Source organism: Moschus berezovskii, chromosome 22 (genome assembly GCF_049115385.1).
Source record: "Moschus berezovskii isolate FMDL1 chromosome 22, NW_MosBer_1.0, whole genome shotgun sequence".
NCBI classification, from domain to species: Eukaryota; Metazoa; Chordata; class Mammalia; order Artiodactyla; family Moschidae; genus Moschus; species Moschus berezovskii.
The window spans coordinates 2,661,796-2,675,094 of record NC_142481.1 but is presented as its reverse complement, the minus strand read 5'-3'; the positions used below and the strand labels follow the sequence as shown (position 1 = coordinate 2,675,094).

Here is a 13,299-nt window from a genome sequence, read left to right as displayed (position 1 = left end):
CTAACAAAATGATACGCAATTATCAACAGAAAAGTTTTTAATAATAGAAAATCGGAAAGAAATCGCTGCTTCTTAAATACCACCTACTGCAACTACAGTGACCTGCCCGTGAACTGCAGTGCATAATTCTATCATTCAGAATCGTGGGTGGGAACAGGATTACTGAAAAGATTACTTGCAAGGAATCTAAAAACAGGCCTGTTTAAATTGTGCGTGTGTGTGTCAAATCGTTTCAGTCGTGTCCGACTCTTTGAAACAGTCTACTATGGACTGCAGCTCTCTAGCATCCTCTGTCCATGGGATTCTTTAGGCAAGAATACCGGAGTGGGTTGCCATGCCTTCCTCCAGAGGATCTTCCCTGACCCAGGAATCAAACCTGTGTCTCCTGCACTAGCAGGCAGGTTCTTTACCACTAGCGCCACTGGGGAAGCCCTTTTTAAACGGGAGGGTCCCAGTTCTTCAGCCGGACAAGGATGGCCTTTCAGAACCTGCTACCTGCAAACATCCACAGACCTATCTCTTAACGCCAGGACCCCTCACTTCTGTTCCACCAGAGCCACCCCGCAATCCCCAAGCTACGCCTGCTTCCCGCCCCTATGTGTTTGCACACTTCCAGTTTCATTTCCTAGGGAAGTTCTCCTTTCCGGCCGGAGGCTGTTCTCAGGCCTTCTTTGGGTCCATCGTCCCACATCACTGCACGGTGGGAACTCTCAGAACTACTCAGAACACCGATTTATACCTAGAAATAGTAATACTAATGGCTGCCACCAGCTGGGCCAAAATAAGGATGCCTGGGAGGGCGCGGGGCCCGAGCGCTCTACTGAGCGTGTCCCCTCAGGGCCACCGTCCGCACTCCGGTTTCTGCCTAGTCCTAAAATGCCCACCCCCGTGGTTGCGTCACAGGAGGACGGGTTCTAATCAAGTTCGCGGCGTCTATTGGCTGCCCGCGGCGACGGGAGGCGGGGCGAAGCATCGGCGTGACGTCAAGACGCCGCGGTCCGGACGTCGAAACTTAAAGACAGGAGCCAGCCAGGTCGAGAGCAGTCGCGGAGCCGTGTTGCCGTCCTCTGGAGCCGCCGCTGACGAGTCCCGGGGTCGTACGGCCGAGGTGGGTGTGGAGAGCGGGGGTGGCCGGGCGGGCGGGCGGAGACGGCGTTTCCTTCTGGCCTTCCGCCCCGCGGCCCCCGAGGCCTTGGCGGCCGTCGCACCAACGGACGCCGCGCGCGAGCGACGACAGGGTGTGGCGGGGACGCGGGCCAGTGCGCCTGCGCGCGGGGAGGGGGGCGGGCGGTCGCGCACCCTCGCGCCTGCGCCGTCGGGCGCCGCTTCCCGCTCCCGCGCTCGGAATTCCTGGGCCCCGAGCACCCCGTTCTTCAGCTCCCATTGACCCGGCGGTTCCACGGGAGGGCCGCGTTGCCCCGGGCGATGGGCCCCCCTTGCTCTTTCTTCGGCGCCTCGCCCCGCTCCCCGGGACGTGGTGCGCAGGCGCGGCGCGGCCGGGGCGGTGGCTCCGGGGCCGATGGCTGAGATCGGGATCCGGGCAGGCTGTTCCTCCGGCCGGCTTCCTCGTTTGCTTTCCCTGGGCTCGCGGGAGGGCCAGGTGCCCCGCTCGCATCCGCGTCTCCTTTCTCCTCTTCAGACGTGCCCGGAAACCTCCCTCCCGAGCTGCACCAGACCTTACCCTAAGTCTTCGTGTCCTGGGCTCCCCCTCGATGTCCCCATCTCTCGGGACCGCCGACCTCCGCACCCCTCACCCTTTCGCTCACCCCCGTTCCGTCTCTTCTCTGAGGCCCTTTCTTCTTTAGGACTTTTCCCGACTCCAGACTCCTGTTCCTGTCGCTCCACTTGGACTTCCGGGTTCCCCAGCGGGACAGGCTTTTGGGCACACCCATCCTTCTCAGTTATCCCCTGGAGTCCGGGTCCCTCCCACCCAGTCTTCGCCCTCAGGGCGCTCTTTACTTTGTTGCAGTCCTCTCCCTCCCGCTTTTAAGCCCCTAACGATGTTAGGGGTCTTTTTGGGCACCCGCAAAACTTTCTGTCCAGACCTCCAGCCAAGAGGATCGATGCCTCTTCTCCCGGACCTCCTGCTGTTTCTAGGAACCTCCCGTGTAAGAGTTTTCTCTGTCCTTAGGCGACCTTCCGGAAATTAGTCTATTTAAGAGTTTTCTAAGAACTCATTTCTTTACTTCAGGGCTCTTCTCTTTACCTTTTTCTGGCTCCAGGTTTCTCCATTCTCCAGTGTTTTCTTCTCTTCTCTCAAGACTCCCTCAAACACTTTCCTCTTTACGGGCTTTCCCAGCCTCCCAACTTTAAGCTTCATTCAGCCCTTGTTCATTAGCGCTTCCTCTCTACACCTGCCTGAGGTTCCCCCCACCCGCCTTCTGCCCCTTCTCTGATCTGTCTCAGGGTTTCCCTTGAACCGTTCCCTTTCTTCATTTGGGTTTCAGATCCTTCTTTTTCTCTTTGGGAAATTCCTTTCAACTTTTTTGCTTTCAAATCCTTCGTTCTCCATCTGGAGTGCTGCAGGGGGCGGCCAGGGTCTTTCCCTGGGACTGTGGCTCATTTATTTATTTATTCTCTTCAGGCTGTTTACCCCATTGACTCCTTCCTTCTTCGGCTTCTTGTGAGTCATCTGCTTCCCTTCGCTGGTTTGTGACATGTTTCTTGCTCCTTCTTGATTCTCCCTAATTTGTTTTTTGCCTTCAGTTCAGTTCAGTCCAGTCGCTCAGTCGTGTCCGACTCTCCGCGACCCCATGAATCACAGCACGCCAGGCCTCCCTGTCCATCACCAACTCCCGGAGTTCACTCAAACTCATGTCCACAGAGTCGGTGATGCCATCCAGCCATCTCATTCTCGTTTGTCCCCTCCTCCTCCCGCCCCCAACCTTTCCCAGCATCAGAGTCTTTTCCAGTGAGTCAACTCGTCGCATGAGGTGGCCAAAGTATTGGAGTTTCAGCTTTAGCATCAGTCCCTCCAATGAACACCCAGGATCGATCTCCCTTAGAATGGACTGGTTGGATCTCCTTGCAGTCCAAGGGACTCTCAAGAGTCTTCTCCAACACCACAGTTCAAAAGCATCGATTCTTCGGTGATCAGCTTTCTTCACAGTCCAACTCTCACATTTTTTGCCTTACAGACAGTGAAAAAGCATTCTGGCTCCCGAGGTCCACCCCTTACACCCCAGGGTGCAGATGGCGGCCAACGTGGGTGATCAGCGCAGCACAGATTGGTTAGTGGGGCTGGAGGGATGGCATGGGGGCGGGGGGCGGTGAGAGGAAGCAAGGCCCAGTGTTGGGCTCTGGGTGGGCCCTCACACAGCACGGGGGTCATGATGCTTGGACCCTGTGCTTGGGCTGGGGGACAGGTGCTTGTGTGAGCTTTTATCATTCACAGTACAGTGCTTGAGTCACAAAACTCTGATGACTCGGTTCATCAACTGTGATCAAAGGGGCAGCATCTAACACTTCAAACTCTATTTATTTATTTTTGTTTAGTTCCTTATTTTTTCCAAAACAGTGTGGTGATTAACTTTCTGACTGAGGTGGTCATCAGACAGAATTTGTGGATTCCTAAAATATCTAGGCCTGCTCGGCCCCAGGTCTTAAGTTCTGTGGATCCTGGGCATCTTTTTGTTTGGTATCTGGTGAAGCACCTTAGGTAGGCAGTGGCGTTCACGGCTCGCAGAGAGCTGTGAGCAGGAACTTTCAGTGCGCCTCAGGTCAGACGCTGAGGCTGTGGGATTCCAGCCCTGGCGTTTGCTGGCCTCCATCCTGCCCACCGTCTGTGGTGGGAGAGGGGGCTGACTCCACGTGCTCTTCCTGCAGGTCTTCTCAGTACAGCATGGTGGCCGGGGCAGGCAGAGAGAACAGCATGGAGACTCCCATGCATGAGAATCCGGAGTGGGAGAAGGCCCGCCAGGCTCTGGCCAGCATTAGCAAAGCGGGAGCCACTGGCAGCTCTGCCAAGGCCAGCAGCAATGGGCCTGTGGCCAGTGCACAAGTGAGAGAAGTCCCCGCGGGACTGGGAACCCTGAGCGGGGTGGGGAGCACAGGGGTGTCCTCTGGGATCACCAGAGCAGGGCGCTCTGAAGATGCTCCCGGAGCCCTTGAGTGGGGATACACGGTCTGTCTCCTCGAGGAGTCTAGGGCTCACCTCGGAGTCCAGCCTGAGGAGGGAGAGGTGCCTGGGTGGGATGGCAGAGGGGGTGGCTGTCCATGGAGAGGTGTGGACATGGCTCCACCCCTGAGCAGTGAACTCCTGGGAGGTGGGGCTCCCGCCCACAGCCCTCAGGCGTGCGCCCTCTGCCCACAGTACGTGTCGCCGGCGGAGGCCTCGGCCCTGCAGCAGCAGCAGTACTACCAGTGGTACCAGCAGTACAGCTACGCCTACCCCTACGGCTACTACTACCCGGCGGTGAGTGCGGGGTGGGCTCGGGGCAGCTTCCGTGGAGCGGCAGGCCCGCCGCTCACCCTGCCTGCCACTCAGCTTCTCCGCTTGGCCTTCTTCCTTCACTCGCTGGGGGGAGCGTTACGTGTCTGCAGCTGACTTCATCGGCACTGGCTTTCTGTGTGCACAGTTGTTCTGTTGTAGTGTTTAGACGGGGTAGCGCTCAGTAGACAGCTGCTGAACATGGTGAGATGTGGGACAGGGAGGTTTTCATCTTATCTTGTAACCTGTAGCATGAGCCAGTTTGGTGCGTTTATGCGGTGGAGAGAGGAGGAGTTAGAGGTCAGTGGTGGATTGCCACTGAGGGCTGGGAGAGAGCAGGGCCGGGCCCCCTGGCCCGGAAGGAGTGGACCTGCGGCTGACCCCTTCCTTCCTTGCCCCCGGCAGAGTGTGTACCAGAGCTATAGCTCCCCCTCCCAGTATGGCATGGCCAGCTCCTACGGCTCAGCTGCACCCCAGCACCAAGGGCCTCTGAACCAGGTAACACCTGTGCCCAGCCCTGCGGCCCGTCCAGGCAGGGGTGTGATGGGAGGCGAGGAGGAGCCCGGGCCCCTGGCGGTCAGCAGGGTGGCTGTGGTAGCTGAGTCGGCACCCGAGGGCTTTTCTGCGGCCAGGGTGGGGAAAGCTGCATGCTGAGGGATGCGACGGTGAAAACCAGAACAAGGGCTGGCCCTCAGCGCCCATTTCCCCGCACAGCCCCCCGTCCCGGGCATGGACGAAGGCATGCCCTACCAGGCGCCTCCTCAGCAGCTGCCCGCGGCCCAGCCCCCCCAGCCCGCCAACCCCCCGCATGGGGCCCATCCTCTGAGCAGCGGCCCCCAGCCTGGGACCGCCCCTGCCACCCAGCACAGCCAGGCAGGACCCGCATCGGGCCAGGCCTACGGGCAGCACACCTACACTGAGCCTGCAAAGCCCAAGAAGGGCCAGCAGCTGTGGAATCGCATGAAGCGTGAGCGCCTCAGCTTGGGGAGCGGGGGGCGTGGGGCGGGGTCCTCACTGGTGGGAAGCAAGTGGGCGCTCTGACCTGGTGTTGGGACCACCCAGGCTGTGGGTGTGACTGCTCGGGAAGGGGGTGGGATTCCCAGCTTGGGTGTCCGGTTCTGAGGGGCAGGGCCAGCTGACCCCAGCTTTTTCTGCCCTCACAGCAGCCCCTGGGACTGGGGGACTCAAGTTCAACATCCAGAAACGGCCCTTTCCCGTCACAAACCAGAACTTCAGCTCCACCACAGAGGGCCAGCACAGCGGCTTCGGCCCCCAGCCCAACCCCGAGAAAGTCCAGAACCACAGGTGACCGCCTGCTCCATCCCTGGGAGAGCGGACGGTGCTCGCTCCCTCCCACAGGCTTCCTGGGTGTTAGGAGTGGGCTGAGGAGGGTCCTGGCCCAGGCGTGGGGGCTGCTTCCCAACCGGCTGTCATGCCCGCCTCCACCAGGGGGAGCCTGTCTGGGAAGCCGGACGACTGGCCGCAGGACATGAAGGAGTACGTGGAGCGCTGCTTCACGGCCTGCGAGTCGGAGGAGGACAAGGATCGCACGGAGAAGCTGCTCAAGGAGGCGCTGCAGGCGCGGCTGCAGGACGGCTCGGCCTACACCATCGACTGGAGCCGCGAGCCCCTGCCCGGGTGAGCCAGTGCGGGGACACAGGGCCTGCGGCTGAAGTCAGCCCCCCGCACAGAGGCCGGCAGGAGGGTTGGGTCCGGAGCGGGAGGTGGCTGGGCTGGAATCCTGGGGCGTGCGAGCTGCTGCGTGTTATTCAGTGGCTCGGAGCACGTCCCCATTCTGCACCGCGTTAGCCACTGTGACGCCCGGGGAGGCGCCCTTCCTCCCGAGCGCGTTCTCAGGGCGGGGGGGCGCCAGGCTCTGATGCTCTGCTCTGCCGTGTCCTCAGGCTGACTCGGGAGCCTGTGGCCGAGAGCCCCAAGAAGAAGCGGTGGGAGGCGCCCAGCACCCTCCATCCTCCCAGGGGGGCAGCCTCCGCGACCAGGGGCGGGGGTGCCCAGTCCCAGCGAGGGACGCCGGGGGCTGGGGGCGCCGGCCGAGCCCGGGGCAGCAGCTTCACCAAGTTCGGCAACCGCAATGTCTTCATGAAGGACCACAGCTCTTCCTCCAGCACCGACTCCCGCTCCCGCTCCTCCTCCCGCTCCCCCACCCGCCACTTCCGCCGCAGGTGCTGGGCGCCCCGGGTGGGCGGCGGGGGCCCCCATGGGGGCCGGGCCAGGCCTCACCTTCCCACCCCTCCCTCCGGCAGCGACTCACACTCAGATTCCGAGAGTTCCTGCTCAGGCAACGAGTGCCACCCTGTGGGCCGCAGGAACCCACCCCCTAAGGGCCGGGGCGGCCGGGGGGCCCACATGGACCGGGGCCGGGGCCGGGCACAGCGGGGCAAGAGGTGAGCCTTGGGCTAACGGTGGGATGGACTGGTTCGGGGGTCCTGGGAGGAAGAGGACAGTGCCACGCCCCCCACCTCCTCACGCCCCCCACCTCCTCCCCCAGGCATGACCTGGCGCCCACCAAGCGCAGCCGCAAGAAGATGGCGGCCCTGGAGTGTGAGGAGCCAGAGCGCGAGCTGAAGAAGCAGAAGCGGGCAGCGCGCTTCCAGCACGGACACTCGCGCCGCCTGCGCCTGGAGCCCCTGGTGCTGCAGGTGGGCAGCCTGGAGGGCGGCACAGCCGACCCTGACTGGCAGGAGCTGCAGATCGTGGGCACCTGCCTGGACGTCACCAAGCACTACCTGCGCCTCACCTGTGCCCCCGACCCGTCCACAGTGCGCCCTGTGCCGGTGAGTGCCCGGCGTGAGGGCAGCGTCCAAGGCCGGGCCAGGGAGGGGCGCTGACGGGCAGGGGGGCTGGCGCACCCAGGGGTGCTGACCCAGACCTTGCCCTCGGGAGACGGGGCCGGCCTCGCAGCCTCCACCCCTACCGAGGAGGCCAGTGCCTGCGAGCCCTGGTGCGTCCCCGAGGCCCGAGCCGGGCGTGGGGCGCAGTGCCCTCCCAGGGCGCACGGGTGCGGGAGGCTGAGGCTGGGAGTGCGCTCCCTGTTCCTGATGTTGACGCGCAGTCACTGCGGGTCTGATGTTGGAGCCCCCACTCCGGGACCCAAATCCGTGAGCCCCCGGCGGGTTTTAGCCCTTCGGCTGGTCCTGCCCAGGTCACACTGAGGCTTACTGCACCTGCCCCAGGTTCTGAAGAAGTCGCTATGCATGGTCAAGTCCCACTGGAAGGAGAAGCAGGACTACGCCTTTGCCTGCGAGCAGATGAAGTCCATCCGCCAGGACCTCACGGTGAGGCGGGGGCCGGGGAGGGGGCCTGTGAGGGGCCGATGGCGTGAGGCCGGCTCTGCTATGACGCCTGCCCTCCCGCCATCAGGTGCAGGGTGTGCGCACCGAGTTTACGGTGGAGGTGTACGAGACCCACGCGCGCATCGCCTTGGAGAAGGTGAGGGGCGGGCAGGGCCCCACCCGCCCGGGCTTCCAGCCGCCCCGCCCCGCCTCGCTCCGCCCCCTCACGCCCTGCCCCTTCACCTCCTGCCCTCCAGGGGGACCACGAAGAGTTCAACCAGTGCCAGACACAGCTCAAGTCGCTGTACGCCGAGAACCTGCCGGGCAACGTGGGCGAGTTCACCGCCTACCGGATCCTCTATTACATCTTCACCAAGAACTCGGGAGGTGAGGCTCGGGCCCCTGACGTGGCCCCCCGAGCCCCCTGACCCCGTGTCTCCCCGATCCCCCTGACCCCTTGTCTCTGACCGTAGACATAACCACGGAGCTGGCGTACCTGACTCGGGAGCTGAAAGCGGACCCTTGCGTGGCCCACGCTCTGGCGCTCAGGGCCGCCTGGGCTCTGGGCAACTACCACCGCTTCTTCCGGCTCTACTCTCACGCACCCTGCATGTCTGGCTACCTCGTGGACAAGTTTGCAGACCGGGAGCGCAAGGCTGCGCTCAAGGCAATGATCAAAACGTATGTAAAGCTGAGCTCCGCCCCGGCCCTGCGCTCCTCCGCCCCGCCCCGGCCTCAGGCCCCGCCCAGGCCGCGGGCCGCCCTGTCTCCTCCCCCTCCCCCCCACGTGCGCTCCGCCCTCCGTCTGGACCCCCCTCTGGGCAAAGTCTCCTCTCCTGCTGTTCTCTGCTCACCGCAGCCTAGACACCGCCCACCCCCGCATCGTCCCCTTGTCCGGGGCCCCCTTCCTCCGAGGCCTCCCACCTCCCCGGCTCTCCTGAGGCTGAGCGCCCCGTGGGGCAGCTGTGGGTTCAGCGACCGGGCCTCGCGCCCTCGTGAGGGCTCAGATGAGTGTAGGGCTGGGTGCCACAGACAAGCGAAGGCGGGCGGCTCCCAAAGAGGGTGCCCTCTGCCCCAGGTGACAGTGTGCTCGCATCTGTCAGGAGGGAGGCGCCCCAGGTGGGCTCAGAACACCGCTTCTTTTGTCATGGCCGGGGTCCTCCTGGCTTCCAGGCTGGAGGCCGGGGATGCACTGAGCGTCCCGCGGTGCGCAGGTCGCCCCCAGCAGAGCCACCTCCTGAGGTGACAGGCTGCCAAGCCCTGCTCAGAGGTCCCAGGGCCTTGGGGGCACCGGGTGTGGTCTGGGTGGGGACGGACACCCACTGAAGGTTAGGAGGCTCCTTGTGGGTCCAGTGTGGAGTGAAGTGGAGTGAAGTAGAGTGCGGGGCCGTGGAAAGACAGGCAGTGGGGCGGACTCAGCGGCGGGGGCAGGGCACGGCTGCTGCCCGCCCAGAGTGCTGAGGGGCCTGTGTCTGAGGGGCCGGCGTCTTTGGCAGAGACCACCCCATCCCAGGGCCAGTCCCGCAAGACGGCCAGGGTTCGAGGCAGGAGGGGCCCCGTGTCCCCTACCAGCGCATGCTGAGTGGCGGGGCCCTTGCCCCGGGAGCCCTGCTCCTGGGTGCGTACAGCTGGGTGGGCCGCTGCTGGGAGGGCGCGCATACAGGGCTGCTGGCCCGCACAGGCCCAGCCTCCTCTCAGCCAGGGGCTCAGCCTGCTCTGACCAGGGTGAGGCAAGCAGGACGGGCGGTCCCCGGATAGGCCCAGCCCCCCCACCCCCGCATCACCCCGCCCCCCGGCCGCGGTGGGCCCTCTTGGAGGGTCTGCGCAGGTCCCCGGCCAGCAGAGGAGCCAGCTGGCCCTTCCCTCCCACCCCCTCCTGTCCCCCGCTCAGGTAAGTGAGGGCGAGGGGGGGCGCAGCCGGGGCTGGGGCCCCAACCCCACCCCGGGCCCCCCTGAGCCGCTGCGGTGGGGAGGCTGCGGGTGGGAGCGGGGCTGGCAGCTGACGTGCTGAGGAAGCCTCTCGGGCGCCCGAAGGGGGCGCGCCGTCCCTGCCTGTGGGGCCCTCGCGTGTCCACCGCTGCTTCCTCACCGTCTCCTCTTGTCTCCGTAGCTTCCGCCCAGCGCTGCCCGTCTCCTACCTGCAGGCCGAGTTGGCCTTCGAGGGCGAGGCCGCCTGCCGGGCCTTCCTGGAGCCCCTGGGCCTGGCCTACACGGGCCCGGACAACTCCAGCATCGACTGCCGCCTCAGCCTGGCGCAGCTGCCAGCCTTCTGAGCACCAGTTCCGCGGGGGCGGGGGGCCGGGCTGCAGATCTTGTCTTTGAGCCATGAACTTGGGGTGTAAATTAATTCGTGGGGAGAGGGCTCCAGGAAGAGCCCTCGTCCCTGCCCCCGTTTTCCCACCGGGGAGTCTGTACAGAGATTTTTCTACGTTTTTATTTTTGGCCTCAGAGGGTCGGGCTGGGGAAGGAGTGGGGGGCAGCGGAGGGCCGGGGGCGCGGTTTGTAGGCTGGTCTGTTCGTCTGGCCCTCCACTAATGCTGTCTCAGTGTTTTTTCTCTCTCTCTCTCGAGCTCGTACTTCGGTACCGACCCAGCACCCTGGCCCGTCCCACGCCGGGGGGCAGGGCAAGAAGACAGGCCGCTCCGCCCGCGCCCGCCCGCGGCAGGGGCACGTCCGCCGCCCGCCGCTCACCACTTCACAGACTCTTATTGCCAGCCCTCCGGGGCCTCAGTGTTTGGGGCGAGGGGAGCCGCGTAGAGACTGTGCCCTGCCCTCGGCCCCCGAGCCCAGAAGCCGCCGCCAGCCGCCACGCCGCCGCCACACTGAGGATTCCGGAGGCCGCCGCGGGAGCTCGCCGGCCGGGCCGCCTCGTCTGCAGTTGTATTGAGTTGTCTCCGTGTCCCCCTCCCCCGTGTCTCCCCTGCCCCGTCCTCCCCTCCTCGCACTCTTCCCTCGGTTCAGCACAGGTAAAGCGGTTACCCTCCCTCCCCGCCTCATGGATCACCAGCTCACGTCATGTTTCCTTCTCTTTTCTTTTTGTGTGTGTTTATTTAAGTTATTTTTCTTCCTCCCCTTTTCTTTTCCGTCTCCCTCCCTCTTCTGCCATGTAACTGGAGGGTGCGATGAGTTGCGAACAGCTGGACTGTCAGGCTGCTTCTCTTGCAGATGTCCTCCTCTGCCTCCCCTCTCCCCCTTTCCCCTCCCCTTTCCTTCCTTCATTCTTTCCTTGGAGCACTGAGCACCACTTGGAAGCTTGAGAGAAACCAAAATTAAAGAGAGAGAGAGAAGCCGCGTGCGCTCTTTGTCCTTGTCTGGGGCCCGGCCCTTATTTCTGGGGTTGACCTCCCAGGGGCAGCTCAGCCACGGCCTGGTAGGTGCCCCCGGCCCTGCCCACGTGGCACAGCCAGAGTGTCTCCAGGGGCTGGCTCCCCAGCTCCTGCCGCGGGCTGACCTCGGGGAGGCAGACTTGGGCGCCCTGGGGCACCTTGACCAGGGTGAGGTGGGGGCGTATCCCCCCGAGGGGCTGCAGCACCCTCAGCCCCTCGGCCTCCAGCCTCTGCCTCAGCCTCTGGGCCAGGCTCTCCAGGGGTGGGGACGGGGGAGCGCAGAGCACGTGGGAGGCCAGGCGCACCGGGCGACCGAACCTCAGCCTCGGAGGGACCTCAAGCCTGGGGTCCGAGAGGGCGCGTCTGAGCGCGGTGACGGCGGCTGCCACTTCCCCCGGGCCCGCCAGTCTCAGCAGGGCCAGGGTCAGGTGCAGGGCCTCAGCCGGCACCGTGAAGGCCGCGCAAGCTGGTGCGTCTCGTACCAGGTCTTCCTGGACCTTGGCCACCTCAGCCCGCAGCTCAGGCTCCGTCACCATGAGCGCCACAAAGTGCGTGGGGCGGGGCTGGCGAGGGCCCACGGCCCCGGCCGCTTCTCGGTCCACAGGCCAGACCCCGGGACCCCACTCTGTTCCCGTCTCAGAGAGGCTTTCCGAGGGCTTCCCGCCCCGGGTTTCCATGGCCCTGGTGGCGGCGGCAGCTGGCTGCAGCGCCCTCCCTGGCGCCATCCACGGGGAAGCTTGGCCTCCAGGGTCCATTGACTCCTGCTCCTGGGTCCTCGCTAATGCGCTTGCCAGCGTCAGGCGCCCAGCTTCGGGGCTTCCACCGTCCGAGGCCAAGGCTGCTCGGAGTCGCGTCTGGGCTGGCTGTACGGAGCCCCCCGCATCGGTGCCAAGGCGGGTGGCAGCTACGCCGTACAGTGCGCCTCCGGTCCCATCCGTATCCTCACCGCCGAGCTCATCTCCGACTGAGTTGGCATCCTCGCCGTCACTCGCATCCCCGTTCCCGTGCGCGTCCCCGCCCCGGTCTCCGCCGTCGTGCACGTGCCCGGGCCGGTGCGCGTCCACGCCGTCACTCTCAGCTCCGACTCCGTGCGCATCCACGTCCCCGGGGCGGGGCGCGCCCCCGTGTCGACGCGCGTCCTCGCCGTCGCGCTCACCTCCGGCTCCGTGCGCGTCCTCGCCGTCGAGCGCGTCCAGGATGGTGGGCCCACGGCCGGCCGCCAAGCCGGAGCCGAAGACGAGGTCGGTGCGCGAGGCGCGGTCCCATACCAGGCGGCCGCGGAAGCGGAAGTAGCGCACCCGGTGCTGAGGCACGGCCAGAACGCCCGGCCCGAGCGCCGCTAGCGGCTCGTCCCAGCAGAAGGAAAGGAAGGGCTCCTCGCGCACGCCCAGGAAGCGGTCGACGTAGCCCACGGAGAAGTCGGCCGGGTCGAGGCGCGGGTCCCAGCGGATGCGCTGGATGACGGCCTCAGCCGTGCGCAGCGGCGGCTTCTTGGCTTTGGCCTGGTCTTCGGCCTCGCCTCTAGGCTGCGGCGGCGCCGGCGCCCCGGGGTGGGGCTGGCGGCAGCGGGCGCCGAAGCGGCAGCGGCCCTCCAGGAAGAAGCGGCAGGCCGGCGGGGGCGCGGGTTCCGCCACTGGGACCCCCGCGGGCGGCTTCGGCCCTCCGGCCGCCGCCATAGGCTTAGCGTACGGCGGGCGCGCTCGCCCGGCACGGCTGCTTCTCGCGGGGTCAGCCCTGCCCGGCCCGCCGTGACGTCACGGGCGCGGCTCCGGCCCCGGCCCGGCCCGGAAAGCACCCCGCGCCGAGCCCGGGAAAGCCCGACACCTGCGTGCGATCGGGTTATGTTGTGGCCCTGCCCCGGCCCACGCCCTTATCGCGTGTGGCCCCGCCTCTCCCGGGCGCGTAGCCAGAGCCGCTCGGCTCCCCTAGGGCTCGCAAGCGCCGCTCGGCACTCGTGCGCCCCGGAGAACCTGGCTGCCCCCGTCCCACCAAGGATCTGCCCTGCTGCCACGCCCCCCCGGGCCCCGCTCGGGCCTCGCCCTCCGCAGGAGAACCGGACGCCTGCGGGCTCGGCATGAACTTCACAGCCCGGACTCCGGGCACCCCTGTCGGCCTCGGGGCGTCCCTTCCCTAGGGGGGGCCACGCCTCCTCCCGGCCACTTTTCCTGCGCGGCCGCTGCCGGGGTAAGGGGCAGCCCGCCTGGGCAGGATCCACCGGCGGTGCGGAGCTCCCGGGGACACAGCCCTCGGC

The 13,299-nt window shown here is 65.5% G+C and overlaps 2 protein-coding genes across 5 annotated transcripts; one reads left to right on the top strand and one right to left on the bottom strand.

The window, feature by feature from the left end:
* Positions 1-962: 962 nt before the first annotated feature.
* LENG8 (leukocyte receptor cluster member 8) lies at positions 963-11,009 on the top strand. Of its 4 annotated transcripts, XM_055410556.2 has the most exons (16): positions 964-1,108; positions 3,138-3,230; positions 3,826-4,000; positions 4,313-4,414; positions 4,835-4,927; positions 5,144-5,396; positions 5,593-5,734; positions 5,879-6,067; positions 6,334-6,612; positions 6,694-6,834; positions 6,939-7,224; positions 7,624-7,725; positions 7,811-7,879; positions 7,980-8,109; positions 8,196-8,403; positions 9,833-11,009. In XM_055410556.2, exons 2-16 carry the CDS (start codon positions 3,193-3,195, stop codon positions 9,993-9,995), a joined length of 2,370 nt encoding a protein of 789 aa, XP_055266531.1. In that variant the 5' UTR covers positions 964-1,108; positions 3,138-3,192; the 3' UTR covers positions 9,996-11,009. The 4 variants fall into 4 exon arrangements, with proteins under 4 accessions (XP_055266530.2, XP_055266527.2, XP_055266531.1 ...); XM_055410555.2 differs by having other exon boundaries at positions 963-1,108; positions 5,596-5,734; positions 8,196-9,976; XM_055410552.2 differs by having other exon boundaries at positions 963-1,108; positions 8,196-9,976.
* A 38-nt stretch (positions 11,010-11,047) lies between these two features.
* Positions 11,048-12,796, bottom strand: LENG9 (leukocyte receptor cluster member 9). Its single transcript, XM_055410620.2, has one exon. It carries the CDS (start codon positions 12,722-12,724, stop codon positions 11,048-11,050), a length of 1,677 nt encoding a protein of 558 aa, XP_055266595.2. The 5' UTR covers positions 12,725-12,796.
* Positions 12,797-13,299: the final 503 nt, after the last annotated feature.

Bases quoted from the DNA above. Each gene is read 5' to 3' on its own strand.
- LENG8 (XM_055410552.2), top strand. From the start codon at position 3,193: ATGGCGGCCAACGTGGGTGATCAGCGCAGCACAGATTG. The intron at 5,735-5,878 runs GTGACCGCCTGC...CGCCTCCACCAG, and splicing joins GAGAAAGTCCAGAACCACAG to GGGGAGCCTGTCTGGGAAGC. The intron at 7,880-7,979 runs GTGAGGGGCGGG...CCTGCCCTCCAG, and splicing joins CGCGCATCGCCTTGGAGAAG to GGGGACCACGAAGAGTTCAA.
- LENG9 (XM_055410620.2), bottom strand. From the start codon at position 12,724: ATGGCGGCGGCCGGAGGGCCGAAGCCGCCCGCGGGGGTCCCAGTGGCG.